Source organism: Tachyglossus aculeatus, chromosome 10 (assembly GCF_015852505.1).
Source record: "Tachyglossus aculeatus isolate mTacAcu1 chromosome 10, mTacAcu1.pri, whole genome shotgun sequence".
NCBI lineage: Eukaryota > Metazoa > Chordata > Mammalia > Monotremata > Tachyglossidae > Tachyglossus > Tachyglossus aculeatus.
In genome coordinates this window covers 45,390,263-45,415,317 of record NC_052075.1, presented here as the reverse complement: position 1 = coordinate 45,415,317, position 25,055 = coordinate 45,390,263, and the positions used below count along the sequence as shown (strand labels likewise).

General features: G+C 47.4%; 1 protein-coding gene across 1 annotated transcript in view; it reads left to right on the top strand.

Moving 5' to 3' along the window:
* The window catches only part of PLXNA4 (plexin A4), a 423,674-nt gene that overhangs the window by 126,814 nt on the left and 271,805 nt on the right, over nucleotides 1–25,055 (top strand). The window contains exon 2 of the mRNA XM_038752091.1: nucleotides 18,636–19,894. Coding sequence (XP_038608019.1) covers nucleotides 18,716–19,894 — 1,179 coding nt within the window. The 5' untranslated portion in view covers nucleotides 18,636–18,715. The remainder of the gene's footprint in view (nucleotides 1–18,635; nucleotides 19,895–25,055) is intronic.

Below are 25,055 nucleotides of genomic sequence, written 5' to 3'. Positions count from 1 at the left end.
TCCGAGATCGTCTGACCCCAGTCCTGTGCTCTTCCCACTAGGCCATCCTGCTGTTAAGCTTAATTCACTTCCAGTGAGGTTGAGGGATTGTGAAAAAGGAAAAAAAGGAAGAGAAAGAGTCATCATTAGAGCCATTTTACAGACAACTGAGATGAAGAGAAGGGGAGTGAGTTGTCTGGGATTGGCAATTGTAGAAAACCAGCTCCCTAAAGCTAAATCTTTGACTTTAAAATAGTTTATCAGGGTCTGGGAGAGCTGCTAGTCAAGGCCAATGTGAAATTCCAGTTCTTCCTTTTTCTACTGACTTGTCTGAGGGCTGTGTCTTTTCCCCACAACCTTTCTGATTCTGACAAAGGCACAGAGACATGTGCTGGCAGTTAGATTAGGTTGAGTGCTAAATATAAAACCAGTATAATTACTACTACTACTACTACTGCAGCTACTACGGAGAAGCAGCGTGGCTCAGTGGAAAGAGCCCGGGCTTTGGAGTCAGAAGTTATGGGTTTGAATCCTGGCTCCGCCACATGCCTGCTGTGTGACCTTGGGCAAGTCACTTCACTTCTCTAAGCCTCAGTTACCTCATTTGGAAAATGGGGATTAAGACTGTGAGCCCCACGTGGGACAACTTGATCACCTTGTATTCCCCCCCCCCCCCCAGCTCTTAGAACAGTGCTCTGCACATAGTAAGCGCTTAACAAATGCCATCACTATTCTTATTATTATTATTGCGACTATGACTACTATTTCTATTGGGGGAAGCAGCATGGTGTAGTGAGTAGAGCACAGGCCTGGGAATCAGAAGGTCATGGGTTCTAATCCTAGCTCTGCCACACATCTGCTGTGTGACCTTGGGTAAGTCACTTGACTTCTCTGGGCCTCGGTTACCTCATCTGTAAAATGCAGATTGAGACTGAGAGCCCCACAAGAGACACTGATTTACTTGTATCCACCCCAGGGCTTAGTACAGTGCCTGGCACATAGTAAGCACTTAACAAGTACCACAGTTATGATTAGTGGGTGGGAAACATTGTGGAATTTTGAACTGGGTTTTTTAGGTTTCTAAGTCATTTCCCGTCACAAGTGTATAAAACAATCTAGAATTTGGAGTGTTGGAAACCAGGGCCAAGGAACAGTGTCCTCAATATCCCTGTCATCTGAAGCTTTATGGGAATGTCGGAGCTGACCAAAATTCAGGGAAAACTGAGGGTTCGGCTTGTTCTCATTAGGAAACACATCTAATTTGCTCCCTTCCTGTAGGTACCCAGCCTTCTACTGGGCTTCCTAATGTCCTGGGTACAGCCTCTCTGGGAGGGGAGCCCCTTCCTTCCTCTCCCCCTCGCCCCCCTCTCCATCCCCCCATCCTACCTCCTTCCCTTCCCCACAGCACCTGTATATATGTATATATGTTTGTACATATTTATTACTCTATTTATTTATTTATTTTGCTTGTACATATCTATTCTATTTATTTTATTTTGTTAGTATGTTTGGTTTTGTTCTCTGTCTCCCCCTTTTAGAATGTGAGCCCACTGTTGGGTAGGGACTGTCTCTATATGTTGCCAACGTGTACTTCCCAAGCACTTAGTACAGTGCTCTGCACACAGTAAACGCTCAATAAATACGATTGATTGATTGATTGACTGATAGCCCTCAGGGTCATCTGCAAAGTTGTGGAACTCCTGATGTCTCACAGTGGGGTCTGCAGTTCTTGGGAGGGGCAGCTGGAGAATTCTGCCTCTGTGAGTGACAGAGGGAGGGAGACAGAGGAAGGGGAACTTTGTATGAAAGCTTCCTGCCATGGCTTTACTTCCAGATGCACCAGGCCCCCTCTGACTAATCAATCATTGGTATTTATTGAACGCTACCGTGTGCAGCGCATGCTACGAAGTGCTTTGTAGATTGCAGTACAACAGAGTTGGTAGATATGCTCCCTGCCCACATACTGGAAAATGGAAACTGGCTGCCCTCTGTGGGAAAGAGTGATGGTGGGTAATCACATAATAATAATAATAATTTAATAATAATAGGTGTAGCTGTAAGTCTTTACAATATGCCAAGCCCTCTACTAAGTGCTGGAGGAGATACAAGATAATCAGATTTGACACCGTCCCTTAGACTATGAGCTCGCTGTGGGCAGGGAATGTGTGTGTTTGTTATACTCTCCCAAATATAGTGTTTTGCACAAAGTAAGCACTCAATAAATACGATTGACTGACTGACTCTCCCACATGGGACTCACAGTCTAAGTAAGAGAGAGAACAAATATCGAATCCCCATTTTACAGACGAGAAGACTGAGGCACAGAGAAGTGAAGTGACTTGCCCTTGGCGTTACATCCGTCAAATGGCGGGGTGAGGATTAGAACCCAGGTCCTCTGTCTCCCAGGCCCATGCATCTTCCACTAGGCACTGGTGGGAGGGTGAGGGATGGAAATGTGAGAGGACCCACAACACAGGAGGCAAGCACTCAGCTCCCAGCCTCTCTGCCTGCCTCAGCGGCTCCCGTTTAGACGTTAAATTGCACGCAGCGGTCGTTGGTCTATTTAAAGTGTCCTCGAAAATGGCACTTAAGTATGTAACACGGCTATTGCACTGACGTGGGTGAGGTATTTATGGAGAGCCTGTCCCTCTATTTTTTTGGATAAGGTTTTATAACTAGAGGCTGCTAAATGGCACTTGCATTGTAAAAAAAAAAGAAAAAGACACTCCACTATCTCTTTCTCCATCTCTCTATCTAGTCATAATCTCCCTAGTTATTTCCCACACCAGCCGGCTTCCCCTTCCTTCGGCATCCAGAGCTCATGGAAGATGACCTGGGGCCGATATAAGTTGGGGCAGGAATTGTCCAGAGTAGTAAGAATAATTGCCATTTGGGCTATTAGCATTCTAGGGCTGTGCTCTTGCTGGGTTTGCTCTCCACCTCGGTTTGACAGCTTAATGGTTTGTGCGAGAAGGAGTGTTTTAACAGACTCTTTGCTACCTATTGTGAGATGAGGGACTGGGTGAGGAGAGGAGCTGGCCTGTCAGGGGGAAAGTGGCTTAGGGAGGGAGATGTGACTGACCAGGACAAGGGTTAGATTCAAGTCCTCAAGTTGTGCTTTTTCCTTTAAATTCCGCTATTAGTTCTTCTCACTGCAGCCCTCTGCCTGGCCTGACCTCTAAAGAACCAGCCAGGGCAACAAGCACAAGTCTCTCTTGACCTAAGATTTCCCTGGAGCTCCCAACGTCCCAACATTAAGGTCACATCTCCTCCCAAAGGCCTTGCCTGACTAAGCCCTCTTTTCCCTGGCTTGCTTTCTCTACTGCGTTGTCTATGCACCACAATCTGTGACCTTTGGACACTTGATAGTCTCCCCACCCCCAACCCCACAGCATTCACGTACATGTATTCTAATTATATATTATAAATTATTTATTCATATTATGTCTGTCTTCCCCTCTAGTCTTTAAGCATGTTATGGTTAGGGAACATATCTGGTAACTCTGTTGTATTGAACTCTCTGAAGTGCCTAGTATAGTGCTCTGCACATAGTAAGCCCTCAATAGGTATAATTGATTGATTCCCAACATCCTCAAGATCCTGCTTTTTCCCTCCACTTTCCTGCATAGAACAACCACCAACCCCTGCTCCTCTCAGTTTGGAAAACTTCCATTAGTTCCGCCCCTCCCGCCCCTCCTGTTGGTACTGTGGATCTCTGCCTGGTCCCAGAAGATAATAATAATGGTATTTGTTAAGTGCTTACTATGTGCAAAGCACTGTTCTAAGTGCTGAGGAGGTTGCCAGGTGATCCGGTTGTCCCACGGGCGGCTCACAGTTTTAATCTCCATTTTACAGATGAGGCAACAGGCCCAGAGAAGTTAAGTGACTTGCCCAAAATCACACAGCTGACACTTGGTGGAGCTGGGATTTGAACCCATGACCTCTGATTCCAAAGCCTGTGCTCTTTCAACTGGAGACCCCCGGATATCTCAGTAGTAAACAGTGGCTGACGTCCAGGGGATATCTGTTTACTCCCATCACCACAGCCATTGACACATGTTGAGATTTCCCTCAATCAATCAATCAATCAATCAATCAATCATATTTAGTGAGCACTTACTGTGTGCAGAGCACTGTGCTAACCTCTTGGGAGAGTACAATGTAACAGTATAACAGAGTTGGTAGACACATACCCTGACCACAATGAACTTACAGTCTGCACTGATTCAGCACTTAGAACAGTGTTTTGCACATAGCAAGCGCTTAATAAATGCCATTATTATTATTATTCTCTTCCAGGTTACTTACAGAGATGATAAACAGAACCAGCACTAGCACTGGTCTCTGGAGGATCCCCTATTTATACATATTCACCCTAAATTGCCCTTGTTTCCTGTTTTTTAGCCAGGTTTCTATACATTGCCTCTAATCCAGTGACTTCAGCCTGGCCTAGTGAGAAGCAGCATGGCCTAGTGGAAAAAGCACCAGCTTGGGAGTCAGAGGACTTGGGTTCTAATGCTGGCTCTGCCACTGACCTGCTTTGTGATTTTGAGCAAGACATGTAACTTCTCTGGGCCTCAGTTCCCTCATCTGCAAAATGGGGATTCAATACCTGTTTTCTCTCCTACTTAGATACAAAAGTTATCTTGTATCTGCCCCAGCACTTGGCACATAATAAACACTTAACAAACACCACAATTATTATTGCTCAGATTTTAAAAACACACTTTGGGATGGAATCTTTCAAAGGCCTTTTGAAAAATATAGGCATATTTTATCCATTGGTTCCCCTTTATCCACAAGCTCGTTGCCCCCAACTGTGAACTCCAGGAGATTCCAAAGGCATGGTTTTCTAATAATAATTATAAAAATTGCAACATATGTTAATTGCTTATTATCAGCTAAGCACTGTACTAGGCGTGGGGTAAAATACAGTACAATCAGGTCAGATACAGTCTATGAGGGACAGAGAGCAAGTGTTTTATCCCCATTTTACAGATGAGGAGGTTAAGGCACAGAGAAGTTAAATGATTGCTCAAGGTCGCAGAGAAAGCCAGTGGTGGAGCCAGGCTTATAACCCAGGTCTCCTGACTTTCATTCATTCAATCGTATTTATTGAGTGTGTATTTATTTTAGACTGTGAGCCCACTCTTTTAGACTGTGAGCCCACTGTTGGGTAGGGACTGTCTCTATATGTTGCCAACTTGTACTTCCCAAGTGCTTAGTACAGTGCTCTGCACACAGTAAGTGCTCAATAAATACGATTGATTGATTGATTGATTGAGTGCTTACTGTGGGCAGAGCACTGTACTAAGCGCTTGGGAAGTACAAGTCAGCAACATATAGAGATGGTCCCTACCCAACAACGGGCTCACAGTCTAGAAGGGGGAGACAGACAACAAAACAAAACATGTAGACAGGTGTCAAAATCGTCAGAACAAATAGAATTAAAGCTATATGCACATCATTAACAAAATAAATAGAACAGTAAATATGTACAAGTAAAATAGAGTAATAAATCTGTAAAAATATGCCCAAGTGCTGTGGGGAGGGGAAGGAGGTAGGGCGGGGGAGATGGGGAGGAGGAGAGGAAAAAGGGGGCTCAGTCTGGGAAGGCCTGCTGGAGGAGGTGAGCTCTCAGTAGGGCTTTGAAGGGAGAAAGAGGAAGAGGAAGGCTTGGCAGTTGTGTGGAGGGAGGGCATTCCGGGCCAGGGGAAGGACGTGGGCTGGGGGTCGACGGCAGGACAGGCGAGAACGAGGCACAATGAGGAGGTTAGCGGCAGAGGAGCGGAGGGTGCAGGCTGGGCTGTAGAAGGAGAACTCTTTCCACTAGGCTATGCTGCTTTTTTGCAGGAGAGGAGATAGATCTCTTAGAAGAACCATCTTGTTTTCCCCTTCGAAGCTTATGTTTTCTAATATATCACTGAGGCAAAATTTAATTAGTGATCCTTTTAATTTTCCAGGTTTAGAAGTGAGATTTACCGGCCTATATTTTTCAGGATCACCCCTGGAACGTTTTTTATAGATGAAAATTATCTTGGCAATCCTGCTAGACTTTGGGCACGGAGGCTATTTGTAATGATAGGTTACACTTTTCCCCGGAATTCTACAACTTACAATCCAAATTCCTTCAGAGTGCACTGCTGGATGCCATCCAGTGATTTGTTTTCCGTGTTTATTAATTTGATCTAAAACAGCCTGTGTGACCGTCACAATTTGATTCGGTCCCTTCAATCTGCCTGGGAATCTCTCTAACGTCTTTTTCAATAAGGCTGAACTAAGGAGTTCATAGTCAGTCAGTTCTTTCCTTTTCAAACTGTCTGTCAATCAAATAATAATATTTATTGAGTGTTTACTGTGCGAAGAGTCCTGTACTAAGCTCTTGGTAGAGCGCACTACAACAAAGTTGGTAGACATAACCCCTGCCCTCAGAGAGCTTATAGGCCATGCATCTCTGTATGTGTCTTTTACCTCTTGATTGTCAAGTGATCTCACTGATAGATTTGGAAAATATTTTGTTAGAAACTTTGGCATCTCTTGTAAGATGTTCTTTCAAAATCCTTTTGGGCTTAGTTTCCTTCTAGTTTTCATGGACTCTCTTATTTCTGGGAGAGGGTTTCGTGAGAATATAAGCTCCTTAAGGGTAAGGAATATGTTACTTCTTTATTCTGGACTTCCCAAGTGCTTAGTTCAGTGTATTGCTCAATCAGTGCTTCTACTATTGCTTTCTATTTAAAAAAAATAATGATATCCCCATGACATACCCTTTGAGTTGAAGAGTTAGGCATATATGGTTTCTATAGAGTCAGCTGAGTTTTTTGTTCCCTGGTACCCTTTTCTCCTGAATATACAAGCTTCTAGTATATCCTTTTTGGGTTACTCCTTTAAACCTCTATCCAACTAGGGTTCTGGGGATTTTTTTAACATAATTTCCTTTTCAACAATTAAATATTTTTGGGTATTTTTTCCTGGCCTTCATCACCCCAACAAGAATGTAACATTTTATCGAGCTGTGGTTTCTCTTACTGAGAGGCTCTCCCACGTACAGCTCCTGTATCAGACCCTGTCCTCGACTCTGAATGAATCCAGGATATTATGTTTCCTTTATGATGAACTGTTCTAGGAGACTGACCAACTGACAGGCTGGCTTGCAGACCTCTGTTCCGGGAGGTGGGGGCGGGAATTAAATTGCTGGATGGGTCAGGGTAACGGCTCTGTGCCCCATGTCCACCAGACAAACTGGTCCCTCGGGGAGGATTTTCTCCTCCGCTGGCTTGATAAAAGATGCAGAGGGCAGCTAGTGAGGCCACTGTGTTCCTGGCTTTGGCCGTGACTGGCTGTGCATCCCCCTGTGAAATTGACAATACAGGATCCTGGCTGAGAGAATGGTTTCATCCAGATGAAAAAAGTCCCACCTTTCAGCTCCTATTCATTCCTACCATTTTCTCTCCTCTCCCGTTTCACACCTCACTCTCAGAGGACTAGTTGGTCATGGATTTGCACTCTCGCTGTCTCTGTCTCTGATTTTTCTCTCTCTCCTTCCTCCCTGTCCTCTTTCCCCACCCACCAAATCGGGGATGTGGGATTGGAGTCAAAGTCCCTAGACCACTGTTGGACTCACCCTGGCTAAGCAAGGGACATTTACCTCCTCAGGTCATAAGGGAAGCAATTAGTACATTTTTCCTCCCCGAGCGTTTTGGCAGGGGTGGGTGTTGGGATAATGAATGAATGAGTGCTTACTGTGTGTAGAGCATGGTACTAAGAGCTTGAGAGAGTACAACACAGCAGAGTTGGTAGCCACACGTTCCCTGCCCACAAGGCGCTTACAGTCTGTAGGGGCAGGCAGACATTAGTATAAATTAAGGCTATGTACATAAGTGCTGTAGAACTGAGGGTAGGTTGAATAAAGGGTTCAAATCCAAGTGCAAGAGCGACACAGAAAGGGGAGTGAGTAGGGGAAATAATAATGATGGCATTTATTAAGCGCTTACTATGTGCAAAGCACTGTTCTAAGCTCAGGGGTGATCAGGTTGTCCCTCAGGGGACTCACAGTCTTAATCCCCATTTTACAGATGAGGTAACTGAGACACAGAGAAGTTAAGTGACTCGCCCAAAGTCACACAGCTGACAATTTGGCAGAGCCAAATGACGGCTTAGTTGGGCACATAGTAAGCCCTTTTATTATTATTATTGTTATTGTTATAATCATCATCCTGCCAAAGATTTCATTTCCCCTTATGGAAATATTTCATCTTCCCTAGTGGATTATCTGACTTCCAAAGTCAATCTATTCTTTAATTGAGTTCTTTTTCCCTGCCTCTTCCAGAAACAGTCTCCTGGGGTGGGGAGGGGGCGGGGGCGGGGGGGTGTTCAGAGAAGAGTGGGGAAGTGGAGAGGAGAAGGGGCCAGAGCGGGTCCTGGGGTGGCTGAACTGTGGCTTAGAGGTATGGATCAAGCCTGATTAGGTGGGAAGAAGATCAAGAAGATTAGGTGGGAAGGAAGAATAATTCCTTGCTTTATTTTCCTCGGGTCTTGGGTGGTGTTTACTATTTGCAGGAAGTTGCAGGATGAATTTCCAATTCCCCCTTTCCCTTATTGGACACACCTCTGCCTTCAGTACTAACTTGGCTTTCAGCGTGGTCTCTAGCTGAGGCCTGAACTCTGATCCAGGTATAAGGCAAAGGATCGGACCCAACTAGCGAGACGCCAACCAACAGCCCAGCCACGTCATCATGCCCCTCCAGGGCCTTGGTGCCTCCTTTGTGGTTATCAGCTTATGCCATAAAAATCAATTAATCAGCTGTACTGATTGCTTACTGGGTGCAGAGCACTATCCTAAGTTCTTGAGGGAGTACAATATAATAATATGACCGAGTTGGTAGACATGTTCCCTGCCCACAACCAGCTTACAGTCTAGAAGAATAACCATCTCTCCAGAGAGAGCCAGGGACCCAGTGTCCTAGCCACCCTTGTCAGCCTTGCAGTCTGTGGCACACGACTGTGTGTTTGCCTTTCCAGGGTGAGGAGGGAAAGGCTGTCTATGAAGTCAGCAGGGTATCTTTAAGCAGTATGGTACAATCGGTTTTCAGACACACTTTTCTCCTCCTTCTCCATCCCTGTTTCTCATCCTTTCTCCTTTGACATTTCCAAGTCCTGCAATGCCGTGGCCGTAGAATCCCTGTCTTGGGGAGTTTTCAGTTGGTTGAACCTCAAGCACTAGGATGCAGTCCAGGATAAAATTAAATAACAGTAATAGTGGTATTCACTTACTATGTGGTAACTGTCTAAGGAAAAACATGTATCTTACCCCCATTTTCCAGATGGGAAAATGAAGCACAGAGAACTCAAATGAGACTTGCCCAAGGTCACACAAGTAGGCAAGTGGCGGAGCCGGGCTTAGGATAAAAAAACAAGAAAAATGAAATAAGGGGGCAGGACTCTGTACCCCTGAGTTACCGTGAGATCCTCTTAACTCTTGGTTGGGCTTTGAGCTCGCTCTTCTGGGCCCCTCCTCTCACACCTCACCTGGTCCCAGGCCATCTGACCTTTCTCCCTCCACTTACCCAGCTTTGGGAAAGAAGACAGTGAGGCCCAACCCCCTGGTAGTAGCTTTGACTTTTTAATCCCTATTTAGTCCCTGGCTCACCCCCACAACCTCACTGAGTCACTTGACCTCTTCTGAGTTTGGTTTCCTCATCTGGAAAAGAGGGGAGTCCCCCAGTGGACCTTGAGGGGACACTATTCGAGGGAACTGGTCGAATATAACTCTTTGACTCCTTGCATGGTAATTCTGGTCAGTTTCATCAAGCCCACCTTCTGCCGGACAGGTGGTGGCCACCAAGTCAGGGGTCTGGGCTCTAACTTTCTGTTCTGCCTCTTCTCCTTGCTTTGGTCTTCAGATTTCCATTTCTGTGAGTTGTTTTTTTTTTTTCACGAAAGTAGAAGCTATAATCCCTGTCTCCACGCTCCCTTCCAGGGATGTTGTGAGAGTGAGTGAGGAAACACGTGCAGTGTTGCCAACTCTGGGGCAGAAAGCGGCTTAGATACATTCAAAGAATCTTCACCACCATCACTGTCATCCTTGTTATGATTCTTATTATTTTTATCATCATTATTAGAACAGTTACTAGTAAAACTCCTTACTGTGTGCCTGCGTCCTCTCCTCTGGTCTATTTTCAGTTCTAGAATCGGTACCCTTTGGGAGGAAGTGTCTTGTCTTCTTTTGATATAATTATTTGGCACTTGATAGCAATTTAATCTTGGCTGGGCAAGGGACAACCTAATTCTGGACAAGGGTTGGGAAAATCATTGAGATGAGAGCTAACCTACTCAGGTAACATATCTTTCTGGAGGGAGGCGGTGACCGCATGACTTTCCACAGCCTTTTTGATTTTTTTTTTTTTAAAGACCGAGAATATAACTCTTTCAGCTTCCGGCGGAGGCAGAGACTTCTGCCAAGATTTCAGGCGTGCAGCTGAAATATGTTTTGTATTTTACAAGCCTTGGCTCATCGCAGAATTAAATAGCACTAATTACATGAATATAGACTTCAGCAAAGCAGACAACTGTTCGTTTCCTGATTTTCCCGGGAATGAAGAAAGGGGGTGGGGGTGGGGGTAAATGGGTCTGGGGGCTGGGATGAGAGCTCACCCACCTGACATCATGTGGCAATAGAAACCCTGTCATTTGGCCTGAATGAGCACAAAAATAGCTCACTTCCTTGCCGGGCTACTGTTTGATAGAATTACAGGTTTCTTTGAGTCAGCCTCCCAGTGCTGAGAGGCTGGAAGGTGTATTTTTGAGAGCGGGTCTTCTCCTAGGTGCCACAGTTATGGGACCTTGTGATTCTTACTGTCTGGGGAGGCCTCGGTTCTAGGAAGTAGACCATAAGTTCTTTGTGGTCAGGGATAGTGTCTACCAGCTCGGCTGAATTGTACTTTCCCAAGCTCTTAGTATTGTGCTCTGCACACAGTAACCCTTCAATAAATACTTTTGATTGATGGATTAATAGGGAGTGGGGCTTGTTAGGGTGCTCTAGGTGGTTTGCTGACATTGCCCCAAGCAGGGGGTCAGGCTTGATATCTGAACCTCCTGTCTCTGTGGGAAATCTGAGTAGTCAGGCAGGGGATTTCTGCTGCTCCTCAGAGCAATCTGGTGGGAAACAGCAGGGCCGGGTGCAGTGAGGTGTGTTAACTCCTCTCTGGGTATCAGTCATCCTAGGGTGAAGGAAGGAAGTGCAGCCTGGGAGTTAGTGTGGCCTAGTGGAAAGACCATGGGCTTGGGTGTCAGTGGACCTGGGTTCTAATCCTGGCTCTGCCACTTTCCTGCTGGGTGTTCTTGGGCAAGTCACTTACCTTCCCTCTACCTTGGTTTCCTCATCCAGAAAATGTGGGTGAAATAACTGTATTCCGTCCTATTTAGACTGCAAGCAACATGTGGGACAGGGCTGTGTCCAACCAGATTATCTTGTGTTTGGTACATAGTAAGTGCAAAACAAATATTATTATTAGTATATGGGATCTAGTCCCCACTTTACCCCTTGCCACTTAAGCAAGTCTCTTAACTTCTCAGTGGCTCAGTTTCTCCATCTATAAAATGGGGCAAAATACCTGTTTGCTTTCCCTATACTGTGAGCCCCCTGTGGAATGGAGACAATGTCCATCTTGGAAGCAGCCTGGCTTAGTGAAAAGAGTACGGGCTTGGGAGTCAGAGGACATGGATTCTAATTCCAGCTCTGCCACTTGCCTGCTGTGTGACCTTGGGCAAGACCCTTAACTTCTCTGTGCCTCAGTTACTTCATCTGGAAAATGAGGATTAAGACTGTGAGCCCCACGTGGGACAACCTGATTACCTTGTATCTACTCCAGTGCTTAGAACAGTGCATGGCACATAGTAAGCACTTAACAAGTATCCACCCAGCACTTGGCACGGTGATTTTTTTCACATATCATGCTTGGTAAATACTACCATCATTATTATTGTTGCTCTCCCAGTCTGCTGTGAGATGACCAGCTGTCTCTTGTTGATCAGAGCACAAGCCCTCAGAAATGGGCCCTTCAAAGATGGCAGAGTTCCTATTTGCAGTCAATGACCAATCACCAACTCGGGCACGTGCTGAAGCTCTCTGCGTACCTGCCTGTCCCTGGGCTCTAGGAGGATCTTATTAGATGGAAAGGAGCCACAGGAAAGCACCACTTGGATCAGAGATACAAGGCCCCCATCTCGGTTCCTTCCCAGCAGCAGAAGATAACTAGCCAGTGTCCAGCTGGCTGGCTGGCTCTCAACCCATGGGGCGGGAGCTTCCTGCCGGTAACGGAATTGTCAACTCAAGGGATCCTGGTTCTAATCTCGACTACCGATTTTACGGTGAGTCCTGCCTCTGGACCCATTCGTCCCCCAGTGCCTCATTTTCACCCGATCCAAGAGCCACGGAAAGAACGACCTCTTTGTGGACCGACCAAGGGATGGTATGAAATTGGCTGAGATTGAGGCCTGGAGGGACAGAGTTGGCTGACTCGGGCCTTGGAGGTCCTTGTCTTTAATAATTTTTCAAGCGATGGAAGGAGTAAAGGGTGTCATGTTGCTTCCTTGATAACAAGCAGGCATCAGAGCCTTGTGTGATTGGGCTGCCTGACCCCAAATACCCGGTAGAACCGTTTTTTTAAACGAGGAGCTCTAGAGGAGTTTATAACTTTCCCCTCCGACCCTGGCCCACACTTCAATTGAGTGGATTGAGCTTTAAAACCTTCCCAGGCAGGCCCAGAATAAATAGAACCGTGGCTTAGTGACTCCCTAACCTGAAGACATAAAGAACGTGGGCCATAAAGGCCTGAATGGAAGCAATAATAAAAGTTTCATCTCTTTCTCTCTGGAGTAGGGCTGCAGCTTCTGCTGCACGAGTCTGGCTAGGGAAGGAGTTTGTTCCCCAGTAGAGATCCCAGCACAGTGAGAATGGAGGGGGTGGGGAGGGTGACATTGGTGATGAGGGGAGGAGGGAGAGAGGAACTGGTTCTTCTCCGTACGTTTGGAAGCTGCCAGCAGATGCCCCCTACATAGGCTCCTTCGAAGCCACTACCCAGAGCCCTGTCCATGGTGTTTGTGATCCATGAGAGAGCCAAGAAGGACAGGGAGAAGAGAGTTAAAAGGGTCTTGCGGAGCCAAGGCAGGGGCTGAATCTCTCAGCTGCAGTTGGGTTAAAGAGAGGCATCTCATGAAGCCAAGCCGGGTGTCCCAGCATCCTCTCACTTGCCTTCCTCCCCCTGCCGGGCCCCACTCCTTGGGCTGGCCGATCAGCCACCAGAGGAACGGGATGGGGGCAGAAGAGGCAAAACTGTTGGCCATATGGGCAGTAGGTTTTAACAGCTGCTCATCCTAGTCCCGGATCATTCTTCAGCAGAGGTAGCCCCCGTGCAAGTGTGTCCTGGGACTGGTCAAATGTCAAGCGAGCCTGCTACCCATGAATAAGCAAGTAAATTAAACTGAAACGTGATCACTGTGCTCTGGGGCTCAAATTCTCCTCTGAAAGATTCCCTGGGGCAAAAATCTAAGGTGTAAGTGCCACTTGAGATGAGAGCTACTGTTTGGTCATTTTGCTACTTCTTTTCAATCCATCGAGGGTATTTACTGAGCACTTACTGTGTGCAGAGCACTGTAGGAAATGCTTGAGAGAGTGCAATGGAGTAAGTAGGCACAATCCCTGTTTTCAAGGAGCTTCTGGTCTAATGGATTTCCTCTTTTTATCAATCAATCAGTGGCATTTATTGAGCACTTACTGTATGCAGAACACTCTACTGAACGCTTGGGAGAGGACAGTACAGCAGAGTTGGTAGACAAATTCCCTGCTCATAGTGAGCTTACGGTTTAGCGAAGGTTACAGTCAAGTGCTTACATACTATCTTTGGTTTTATGTTTTGTGTTTTGGGGAACAACAGTACACGGAGGCAGGAGGATAACTTCTGTAGAAGCCCCTGAGACAGTCAGAGGGGGACTGGCATTCCTTCACTGGAGAGCTTTCAGAATCAGAGGCCCGTCTGCTGGACTGGGTGGGGTATCATATTCATTCATACAATCGTATTTATTGAGCACTTACTGTGTACAGAACACTGTACTAAGCGCTTGAGAAGTACAAGTTGGCAACATATAGAGACAGTCCCTACCCAACAACGGGCTCACAGTCTGAAGAGGGAGACAGACAACAAAACAAAGCATGTGGACAGGTGTCAAGTCATCAGAACATCCGAACATACTGCCTCAGGAGACGGGACTAGATGACTCTGAGCTTACTTCCTGCCCCAGGACATGGAACCGTTGAGGTCCCAGAAGGATCTTCGGCCCAAGGTGTTCAGCTATTCTGAGCAAGCAAGCTGGTTCCCTCTGTCCCTGGGGCCCAAACTTCCAGTTGGCTGTCCATTTCAATGGACACTTAGGGGTCTGGGGAGTGTTGACCAGTTGTTCATCAGTCCCCTGGTCTGCAGCGTGGCAGGACACTCCTTTGGAGATCAGGAAAGGCTGTAAATCAAGGTGCCACTGGAAAGCAGGGCTCCATTTTGGCCTGTTCAAGGTCTCACGGGCTAGTGAGTTGGTCTTGGCCTGCCCATGTCCCCAGCGTGGCTCCCTGTGTTCTACACTGCACAGCTCAGTTTCCGTTCGGCAGTTTCCGTTGCTGGAAGCAGGCATTGCCTTAGCCAAGAGAGAGGTTGAGTATCCTGTGTCCTCATTTCTCTGTTCTCTCTTTCACTCCCAATTCCACCCCTCCTCCCTACTCCCTAGTTATTTGTTTCTTTTTAGTAGTCCCTTTCATGTCATGAGAAAGGAAAGGCTGGCTATTCTGAATACACATGGTTATTTCTTTCAGGGGGTTTCTCCCCTCCAGTCACTGCAATTTTACCATCCCCAGGTGAGGGGGTAAGTGTTGGAGATGCATAAACGTGTCCCATTTCAGTGCTTAATAGAAGATGGAAAATGAGGCTGTAGAACCTTTTTGCTCAGTAAATTCATAATTTTAAGTGTCCTCATCTCTCCTCTTCCCATCTAGCTCAGGGTGAAGTAGGTTTGTTGGGGTTGGGGGTGGGCACCATTGGCAAATGGGTGGCATGGAAGACTCATTTCCCAAGTGTCTTGGTGTCCTCAGGAGTGATTTGTTGAGTTTGGAGTCAGTAAATCTTGGGCCCAGACCTACATCTGACTGGTCCTGGTGAATAATAATAATTTTGGAATCTGTTAATCGCTTGCTGTCTGCCAAGCACTGTGATGGATATTAAGGTTATCGGGTTGGACACAGTCCTACGTGAAACTCACAGCATAAGAGGGAGAGAGCTCAGGGATTGTATCCCCATTTTACAGATGAGATAACTGAGGCCCAGAGGAGTTAAGTGAGTTGCCCAAGGACCCACAGCAAACAAGTGTCAAGGTCAGGATCAGAATTCGGGGCTCCTGACTCCCAGTCCTGTGCTTTTCTCACCAGGCCCCCTGCTTCCCAACTGGGGGCCCTCATGAGAGCTACTTCAACCAATCAATCAATCAATCAATCCATGGTATCTATCGAGTGCTTACTGTGTGTAGAGCACTGTACTAAGCGCTTGGGAGAGTGCAGTACCGCAGAGTTGGTAGACACATTCCCTGCCCACATCGAGCTTACGGTCTATAGTGACCTTTGTAGGAGAAGCAGACACCATTTATCCTCTTCTGTCTCCAAAGTCAATGATCAGTGTATTGGCCCGGGGCTGGCCCAGAAGAGAGAGGAGTGCGAGAACCTCTCACTGGCTGCTTTGAGGGGCCACTGCCTTCTGGACAGGGACCATGTTTGACCTCTGTCTTACCTGATGATATTTCATCTACCTCAGTGCTTAGCACCGAGCTTTGGCACATAGAAAGCACCTAACGAATAGCACAATTATTAACTGTTTATCCTGCATTCACCACAGTGCTTAGTGCATAATAAGCACTTACTAAATACAGTAATCAATACAGCCCTCCCTATCTTGTTACTCCCCCCATCGCCTCAACACAGTTGGTTCCACTAAAGAATGAACAGACCTGGCTGGTAGTGGGGAGGGGGAGGAAGGAGGCCAACCCCCGGCCCATGTCATCCCCCAGGCCTGGAATGCCCTCCCTCTGCCCATCCGCCAAGCTAGCTCTCTTCCTCCCTTCAAGGCCCTACTGAGAGCTCACCTCCTTCAGGAGACCTTCCCAAGCTGAGCCCCTTCCTTCCTCTCCCCCTCTTCCCCCTCTCCATCCCCCTCATCTTACCTCCTTCCCTTCCTCACAGCTCCTGAATATATGTATATATGTTTGTACATATTTATTACTCTATTTATCTATTTATTTATTTATTTATTTATTTTACTTGTACATATCTATTCTATTTATTTTGTTAGTATGTTTGGTTTTGTTCTCTGTCTCCCCATTTTAGACTGTGAGCCCACTGTTGGGTAGGGACTGTCTCTATACGTTGCCGACTTGTACTTCCCAAGTGCTTAGTACAGTGCTCTGCACACAGTAAGCACTCAATAAATACGATTGATTGATTGATTGAAGGAGGGGCTGAAAGCAGAGTCCTCCCCGCATACCACTAGTCTGAGCAGGTGCCCAAGAGCCACCATCTACTTTTTTGTGGTGGCTGGTGGGCTTTGATTCAGGCAAGTGGCCACGGCCCCCAAGCCCCCTGGGAGCCTCTCTGGAGGCGAATGATTCAGACATCACCAGGGTGGCCAGCTATGAGGCCCACCTCTCCCTGGCTCCCACCTCTCAACCTGCAGTTCCTCTGCTGGATGGATCCTGGCCTCAAGGCTTCCTGGGTAAATGCCACACTTTCCCCAGGGCCACCATCTCTTTGGGGGGATGAGAACTACATCGCCATGGGTGATCACTACTGCTACTTGCTGTCCACCTCGGGATACCCCTAGTTTCCTTTACCTCTATTCTTTATTCTTTCCAGTCTTGGAGACCCGGTTTCTCAGGGGAAACCTCTCTCTCTCTCTCTCCCTCTCTCTCCCTTTCTCTTCCTCTTTCTTTCTCCCTCTCTCTCTCTTTCTGTGGTCTACAGGGACTTCTTCTTGGTCAAATCCAGTGTTGGGCCCTTGACCTAATCTCCATGTTCTACCATGGGTACCATTCTCTTCATCTTGAAATCCTGGAACACTCCCTCTTCTCTCCTCCACTGTGCTTTGTCTTTCCACTGGGCAAAATTCACTTCTTCCAAGAGGCCTTCCCTGACTGCACCATATCAGGCCCATCCCACATCATTAGCCCCAACAGAGTGTCCTTGACCTTTCCCCCACCACTGGGTATTTCTTCTGTGTTTGCATATTTACATGTAGTGGAGAGCCTGGTGAGCACCTGAGGTTGTGTTTAGATTTCTGCAAGGTGATAATTAAGGTATTTGTCTGCCTCACCTTCCATTTAGACTGTCAGCTTTTCATGGGCAGTGCCATGTACATGGAGAGTTTTTAATAAATACTTACTGATGGTGCTGAGGGGAAGAGAATGCTACCCTTTTCTAGTGAATTTCGTTTGCAGATGTTAGCCCAAGTTATGAACTGATCTTTTGTCTTATATGCAAACAGACAAAATGTCAAAGCTTTCATTTCTCCGTTATATTTTTTCTCCCCTATGTCCTTTGTCCTTAGCCCCTCCCATCCTACATCATTCTGTTCATTTTAGTAGCGGGTTTCCTCAATGGTCAAGCATTTTTGTTTGAGGAAGCTTGACCATCCCCACTCTTTAAGGAGAGCATTTTTTTAACCTCCCTGGTCACTCTGATGCTCTCAGCTGAGAAGCTGAGAATACTACCCCCAGATTCCCAGGAGGAAATAACCAGTTCAGCCCCTAGACAGGCCCCAGCACTAATCGCCTGAAGAGAAACTAGTTACCCCATTAGAAATGAGTAATGTCACCGACCTCCATCCAGGTATTTATTTTCTTGATTACTTCGTGGGGCACATTTTCTTTCTAATCAAACTGTTCCATGGAGCGCCTTCCCTTTATAGGAAACTAAATCTGGCTTGTTGCTGTGGCCCCAGGGCCAGGAGCCAGGCGCTGACCACAGGATTCTGTTGTGGTTTTGAGGGTTTTTGAATTCAGGACTCTAATTTGACATCTTAAGCTGCCAAAAGGAAACCAGAGAGGAAATGATGCACCAAGCTGTAATCAATCAATCAGTCAATCCATGCTATTCATTGAATAATTACTGTATGCAGAGCACTGAACTAAGTGCTTGGGAAAGTACAATACGACAAAATTGGAAGTCGTTTGGTACGATCCCTGCCCTTAAGGAGCTTACTGCCTATAGGAGGTTGCAAGATGCAATGGTTGTTTCCACCTACCAATAATTTATTTTAGTGTCTTTCTCCCCCACTGGATTGTAAGCACCTCAGTGGCAGGTATCATGTCTACTGAGGCTACTGTCCTCTCCCGAGTGCTTGACACAGTGCTCTGCACTCAGTAAGTGCCCAGTCAATATTATTGATTGATGGAATTTAGTAGAGGTTTAAACAAATTCTGGAGTTGAGTAGCAGGCTTCGGTGACCTCTATAACGGGAGATGAGAGATCTGGTTTCAATCCCGACCGGACTCCCAGAAAGGCAAGTGTTGAGTCATTAGAAGGCTAGAAGGAACTTTGGAGGTAGTCACTGATGGTTTCCTTTGGTCCTTTGCAGGGGGAGATCGGCCTTGGGACCTGGCCCTCTGAGGACCCTCCTGGGGCTGGACTGGCCTGTTGGGTGGGAGCCTTTCCAAAATGGCAACCGCGCCTAGGAACTGGGCTTCTCTGCTCTCCCACCTGCTGCTGGCGGTGATGTGCTCCTCCACCCTCCTCCCTCGGCAGCCCGCGCCCCAGAAGCGGCCCCTGGTCACTTTCAGTAGCGAGCCAGCCGAGGCTTTCAACCACTTGGTGGTGGACGAGAGGACAGGGCATATCTACCTGGGGGCCGTCAACCGGATCTACAAACTCTCCAGCGACCTGAAGGTCCTGGTGACCCACCAGACGGGGCCAGATGAGGACAATCCCAAGTGCTACCCACCCCGGATCGTCCAGACCTGCAACGAACCGCTCGCCCCCACCAACAACGTCAACAAGATGCTGCTCATCGACTACAAGGAGAACCGGCTGATCGCCTGCGGGAGCCTCTACCAGGGTATCTGCAAGCTCCTACGGCTGGAGGATCTGTTCAAGTTGGGCGAGCCCTTCCACAAGAAGGAGCACTACCTGAGCGGGGTCAACGAGAGCGGCTCGGTCTTCGGGGTGATCGTCTCCTACGGCAACCTGGACGACAAGCTGTTCATCGCCACGGCCGTGGACGGGAAGCCCGAATACTTCCCCACCATCTCCAGCCGCAAGCTGACCAAGAACTCGGAGGCAGATGGCATGTTCGCCTACGTCTTCCACGACGAGTTCGTGGCCTCCATGATCAAGATCCCGTCGGACACCTTCACCGTCATCCCCGACTTTGACATCTACTACGTCTACGGCTTTGGCAGCGGCAACTTTGTCTACTTCCTGACCCTGCAGCCGGAGATGGTGTCTCCGCCGGGGTCCACCACCAAGGAGCAGGTGTACACCTCTAAGCTCGTGCGCCTGTGCAAGGAGGACACGGCCTTCAACTCCTACGTGGAGGTGCCCGTGGGCTGCGAGCGGGACGGAGTGGAATATCGCCTGTTGCAGGCCGCCTACCTCTCCAAGGCCGGGGCCGTCCTGGCCCGGACGCTGGGGATCCGGCCGGACGATGCCGTCCTCTTCACCGTCTTCTCCAAGGGCCAGAAGCGCAAGATGAAATCGCTGGATGCGTCGGCCCTGTGCATCTTCGTCCTCAAGAGGATCAATGACCGCATCAAGGAGAGGCTGCAGTCTTGCTACAGGGGGGAGGGGACACTGGACTTAGCCTGGCTCAAGGTGAAGGACATCCCCTGTAGCAGTGCGGTGAGTTGGGTCCGGCTGGGCGCTGGGGGTCCTCTCTTGGGAGGGTGCGGAGGAGCTGCCATCTGATGTTGTGGGGACAGGGAAGGGATCTGGGGATAAAACGGAACAGTCGAGTGTCTCTGAGCTAGTTGTTCTGGGTTGGGGAGTTTGGAGTGATGGATCGTAGCCATGCTGTTGGAGTTAGAATTAATCAAAATCAATCAATGACATTTATTGAGTGCTTATTCATTCAGTCGTAATTATTGAGCACTTACTGTGTGCAGAGCACTGGACTAAGCGCTTGGAGAGTACAGTTTGGCAACAGATAGAGACAGTCCCCACCCAATAACGGGCTCACAGTCTAGAAGGGGGAGACAGACAACAAAACCAAACCAGTAGACAGGTGACAATACCATCATTACTTCCTTATTGTGTGCTAAGAACTGTACTAAGAGCCTGGGAGAGTACAGTACATTAAAGAAGCAGCGTGGCTTAGTGGAAAGAGCACGGGCTTTGGAGTCAGAGGTCTTGGGTTCTAATCCTGGCTCCACCACTTGTCTGCTGAGTGACCTTGAGCAAGTTGCTTCACTTGTCTGTGCCTCAGTTACCTCATCGGTAAAATGGGGATTAGGACTGTGAGCCTCACGTGGAACAACCTGCTTACTCTGTATCTACCCCAGTGTTTAGAATAGTGCTTGGCACATAGCGCTTAACAAATACCATAATTATTATTAGAGTTGATAAGCACGATCTTTGTCCACAAGGAACTTACAGTCTAGAGGGGGAGACCATTGTTAAAATAAATTACAGATAGGGGAAATGGTAGAGTATAAGGATGTGGACATAAATGCTGTGGGGGCTGGGGCTGGGGTGCATATGAAACTGTTTCAGGGGTACAGGCCCAAGTGCATAGGCCACCCAGAAGGGAGAGTGAAGAGGATGGGGAAATCAGGGGTTAGTCAGGGAAGATCTCTTGGGGTTTGAATTGGGGAGAGTGGTGATCTGCCGGAAGAACGTGGGAAAAGTTCCAGGCAAGTTGGAACCATTATTGGGGTAGCTGGGGTGCCTGCCCCAGGACTCCAGAGGCTTGGAGGGAATCCTCCAGAGAAAAGCCAACAGGCTTTTTTCCAGGAAGGCTGGGTCCGTTGCGGCTCTGAAATCACACAGACTTTTATGGGTGACCAAAGCATGCACATTGAGAGTCTGATAAGTTTTCTTGGTTCCTAGTGTGCAGTCTCCTACTCTGGGACTACAAGTCTCAATAATAACTGGGGCTGCATGCCCATCCTTCTCCTCAGTCCACTCGCATCCAATGAGCTCAGCAAACAAGGTAGCAGAAGACAGAAGTGTCAGTGCACAAGCTTGGCTGTATGGGGAGGGTTTTACCTGAGAATGCCAACTGTGCCAGTACCTTTCTGAAACTGCTTCACTTCTCTCTGCGGTTCTCAGATCAGCTGTTGATTTACTGGGTGGCCTCAGGTGAGGTATTTGTTCTCTCTGAGTGTCTACTTCAAGCTGAGTTCTTATCTCTCCTGACACCTCCAACTCTGCCTTGATTTTCCTCATCTATATAATAGGCACATTTGCTCAACCAATCAATCAGTGGCATTAGTTGAGCTCTTACTGTGTGCCCAGGAATATATTAGATATTAGGCCCTCGGGGGTATTGGGAAGCCTCCAATATTAGCGCAGTTAAAGACCTTTGGAGTTGGAAGATGAGCCTGGAAATTCCCAGTTATTTGGACTGCAAACTTGGCCTTTAGACTCACTCCCATGGTGGAGGATGGGGCACTCCAGGGGCTCACCTACTGGTTTTTCAAAGGGGCCACCCAAAAAAGGAAAACAAATATGCAGCCAACTGCATATAAGCAGAGAAGTAGAGTTAGGATTGGGGCTGGACGGCCCAAGAGCCAGGGCCTCAGGCAGACCAAGAGAAAGCAGCTTCCTCTCAAAGCCTCCTGCCTGCCCCAGTGGTTACACCTGGAACCATGATCAGGTTCTCCAATCAATCAATCAATCAATCATATTTATTGAGTGCTTACTGTGTGCAGAGCACTGTACTAAGCTCTAACCACACTCAAGAAGGTCTCTGAGTAGTTCTGGAGGTCCAGCAACATCCTGTTTGCTTCAGAGATTACACATTGCTCCAGGGAGGAAACAAGAGTAGCTGTGAAGCAGAGTGGTCTAGTGGATAGAGCACGTGCTTGGGAGTCGGAAAACCTGGATTCTAATCCCAGTTCTGTCACTTCTCTGCTATGCGACCTTGGGTAAGTCACTTAACTCCTCTGGGCCCCAGATACCACATCTGTGAAATGGGGATTAATACTGGGAGCCCATGTGGGACGTGGACAGTGTCCAAATTGATTAGCTTGTATATATCCCAGTGCCCAGCTCAGTGCCTGGCATATAGAAAATTCTTAATGAACACCATTAAAAATTCTCCAAAGAATCCCATATACCATTAAGAAAAAGACTACAGATACCAAGGGTGTTTAGAAAGCAACAAGTGTACCCTATGCCCATCTCACAGCAACACCAAATTCTCGTGATGCCCAAGGAGATTTAAGGGCTGAAGGCTGTTTCTGAGCCTTCTTCCCATAAAGAATCTGACCTCAGATCCTGAGGTGAGGAGAGGATTAAATTGGCTAACAGTGCATGATTAATGCCTTTGCCTGGTTTTATATTCTGCCATTGCACATGTCAAATCTTGATTCCTTCATCCCAGGAATCCGTGCTGGTCCCGACCCAGGGAAGGTGTCAGGGTTCAGGGCTGCCTTGGTCTGGACTAGCTGACATGGAGGCAGATAACAAGCTTCTGGTATTTTTGTTTAGGGTGGAGGGAGACTTCAATTAGCTTTTTTAAATAAAAGCGGATTTGGGGCAGAGGGCAGGGAAGAGGAGGAGGAAACCCCGCCCAGAGCCGGCTGGTCTAAGTGTGCTGCGGCCTCCCTAGACTTGGCAGCTCCCCCAGTGACGTTAGTCAGTGGCTCCTGTTGAAGTTCATTTGGATTCGACTCAGACGGCATGTGAGCAGCCCCAGCATCTGCAAACCCCAGGCAGCCTAGGGGCCAGGCTTCTCCTGAATAAGAATAATAATAATGATAGTAATACTAAATGTGGTATCTAAGTGCTTACTCTGTCCCAAAGACTGTATAAAGGTAGATGCAAGGTAAGTCCCTGTCCCTGATATTTGCCCTACACTCAAGCCCAGAACATTCATGTACATATCTATAAATTATATATTTAAAATTATTTATTTATATTAATGTCTGTTTCCCCATCTAGACTTTAAGCTTGTTGTGAGCAATGCATCTATCAACTCTGATGTACTGTACTGTCCCAAGGGTTTAGTAAAGTGCTCTGCACACAGTAAGCACTGAATGAATACCATTGATGATGATGATGATGATAATGATGATAATTAAGCCCTCTTTTCCCCAGCTCCCTCTCCCTTCTGCATCATCTATGCGCTTGGAACTGGGACCTTTGGGTATTTGGTATTCGCCCCACCCTCAGCCCCAGAGAAGTTGTGTACATATCTGTAATTTATTCATTTATCTTATTGTCTGCCCCCACCTTTGGTCTGTAAGCTCATGAGCAGGGAACATATCTACCAACTCTGTTGTGTTCTCCAAAGCATTTAGTTCAGTGCTCTGAAAATAGGAAGTGCTCAATGCCATCAATTGATGGGTTTACAGTCAAAAGAGGAGGGAGAAAAGGCACTGTATTCCATTTTACAGATAAGCACATTGAGGCAAAGAAAAATTAGGTGACCTGCCCAAGGTCACACAGAAGGCAAGAGGCAGAGCCGGGATTAGAACCTGACTCTAACTCCCAGACGTGGGCTCTTTCCATTAGGCCATGCTGCTTTTCTAATCTGATATCCAGTGGCCCTTCATGTTTTCCTTTGGCCTCTTCACCCTTTCCCCTCCTAGGAATTCAGTGGGGGATTGCCCCTTCTAAATATTTATGAAGACTTTTAGGTTTACACAGCTCCCTGTGGTCACTCTGAACAGATTCTCTGAAAAGATCTTCCACGTCCTTCTCCCCTCCACTCTGAATTGTAGTCCCCACTGTATAGCTAGAGAAACTGAGGCACAGAGAGATCCTGTTTTCCCTCCCCTTTAGACTGTGAGCCCCATGGGGGACTGTGTCCAGCCTGACTATCGTATAGCTACCCCAATGCTTGGCCTTGAATTTGCCATAATTCTTAGCAAGGTATCTTTCAGCCCTAGGATTGCATTTGAACTCTTTCTTGCTGGATAGAATCCCTTTGAATGCCAACGTGCTATCCAAGCTCCTGCCTATTTGTCTATTGCCCTTTTCTATCTCCTCATCCAGTGTTTTTATCCCAAGACTCTCCCAAGTCCCTGTTCCCAAGGAGTCTGCCAACTGCAGTGGTCGCTCAGGTAACCTACCTGTGATGAACAGTCCCCCTGGCTTCATTTGGGACTTGGCGGGGAGAGCAGTGAGCTCCCATTAGTCCCATTAGGACTAAAGGGCTTGTGGGCAGGCTAAAATCTGATTGGCCATACTATTGCAGAAGTCTTCAATCCAGAGGTCCATAGACCCAGGGGAATTCTATGGTATTTCATTTTAAGTGACCCCAAATCAAATGGGTCTGAGGTCTCAGGGCCCCCAGAGACCCCTCTGATCTCAAAGGGAGTGGTGCTGCCGTCACTACTGACAGACAGGGCAAATAGCAGTCAAAGGATAGGGTGAGGGTTCTAGGGGTGGATGGAGACAGAATCTGGGGAATGAAGCTGGTTCTAGCTTCCTCCTGTCTGGGTAATCCTTTTCTGTGTCTCCATCTCCTAATCTGCAAAATGGAGAGGAGGAGTATAAGAATAAGTGGGTGAGGGTCTGCTCAGTGTCTGAGACCCTCAAAGGTTGGAGGCAAGAACTAGAGGCTGGCGTTTACTCTGAGAACAGGGAGAGTTGAAATTAGTCACTAACAGGTTGCTAAGGCTTACTGACATCCGTTCATTCTTTTGAAGTTCACGTTCTTGGACAATCAACCGGGATGGTGTATTTTTTTTCATTATTAACTTCACATATTTCTGAGAGTGAATCAGATTTCCCTGCCCCTTTTGAGGTGGCCTGGAACTTTCTGTGTTCTCCTTTCTTTGGTGTCTTTCAAGGCCAAGCCTGGGTTAATGACCCCTCTGCCACCCCTGGTTCT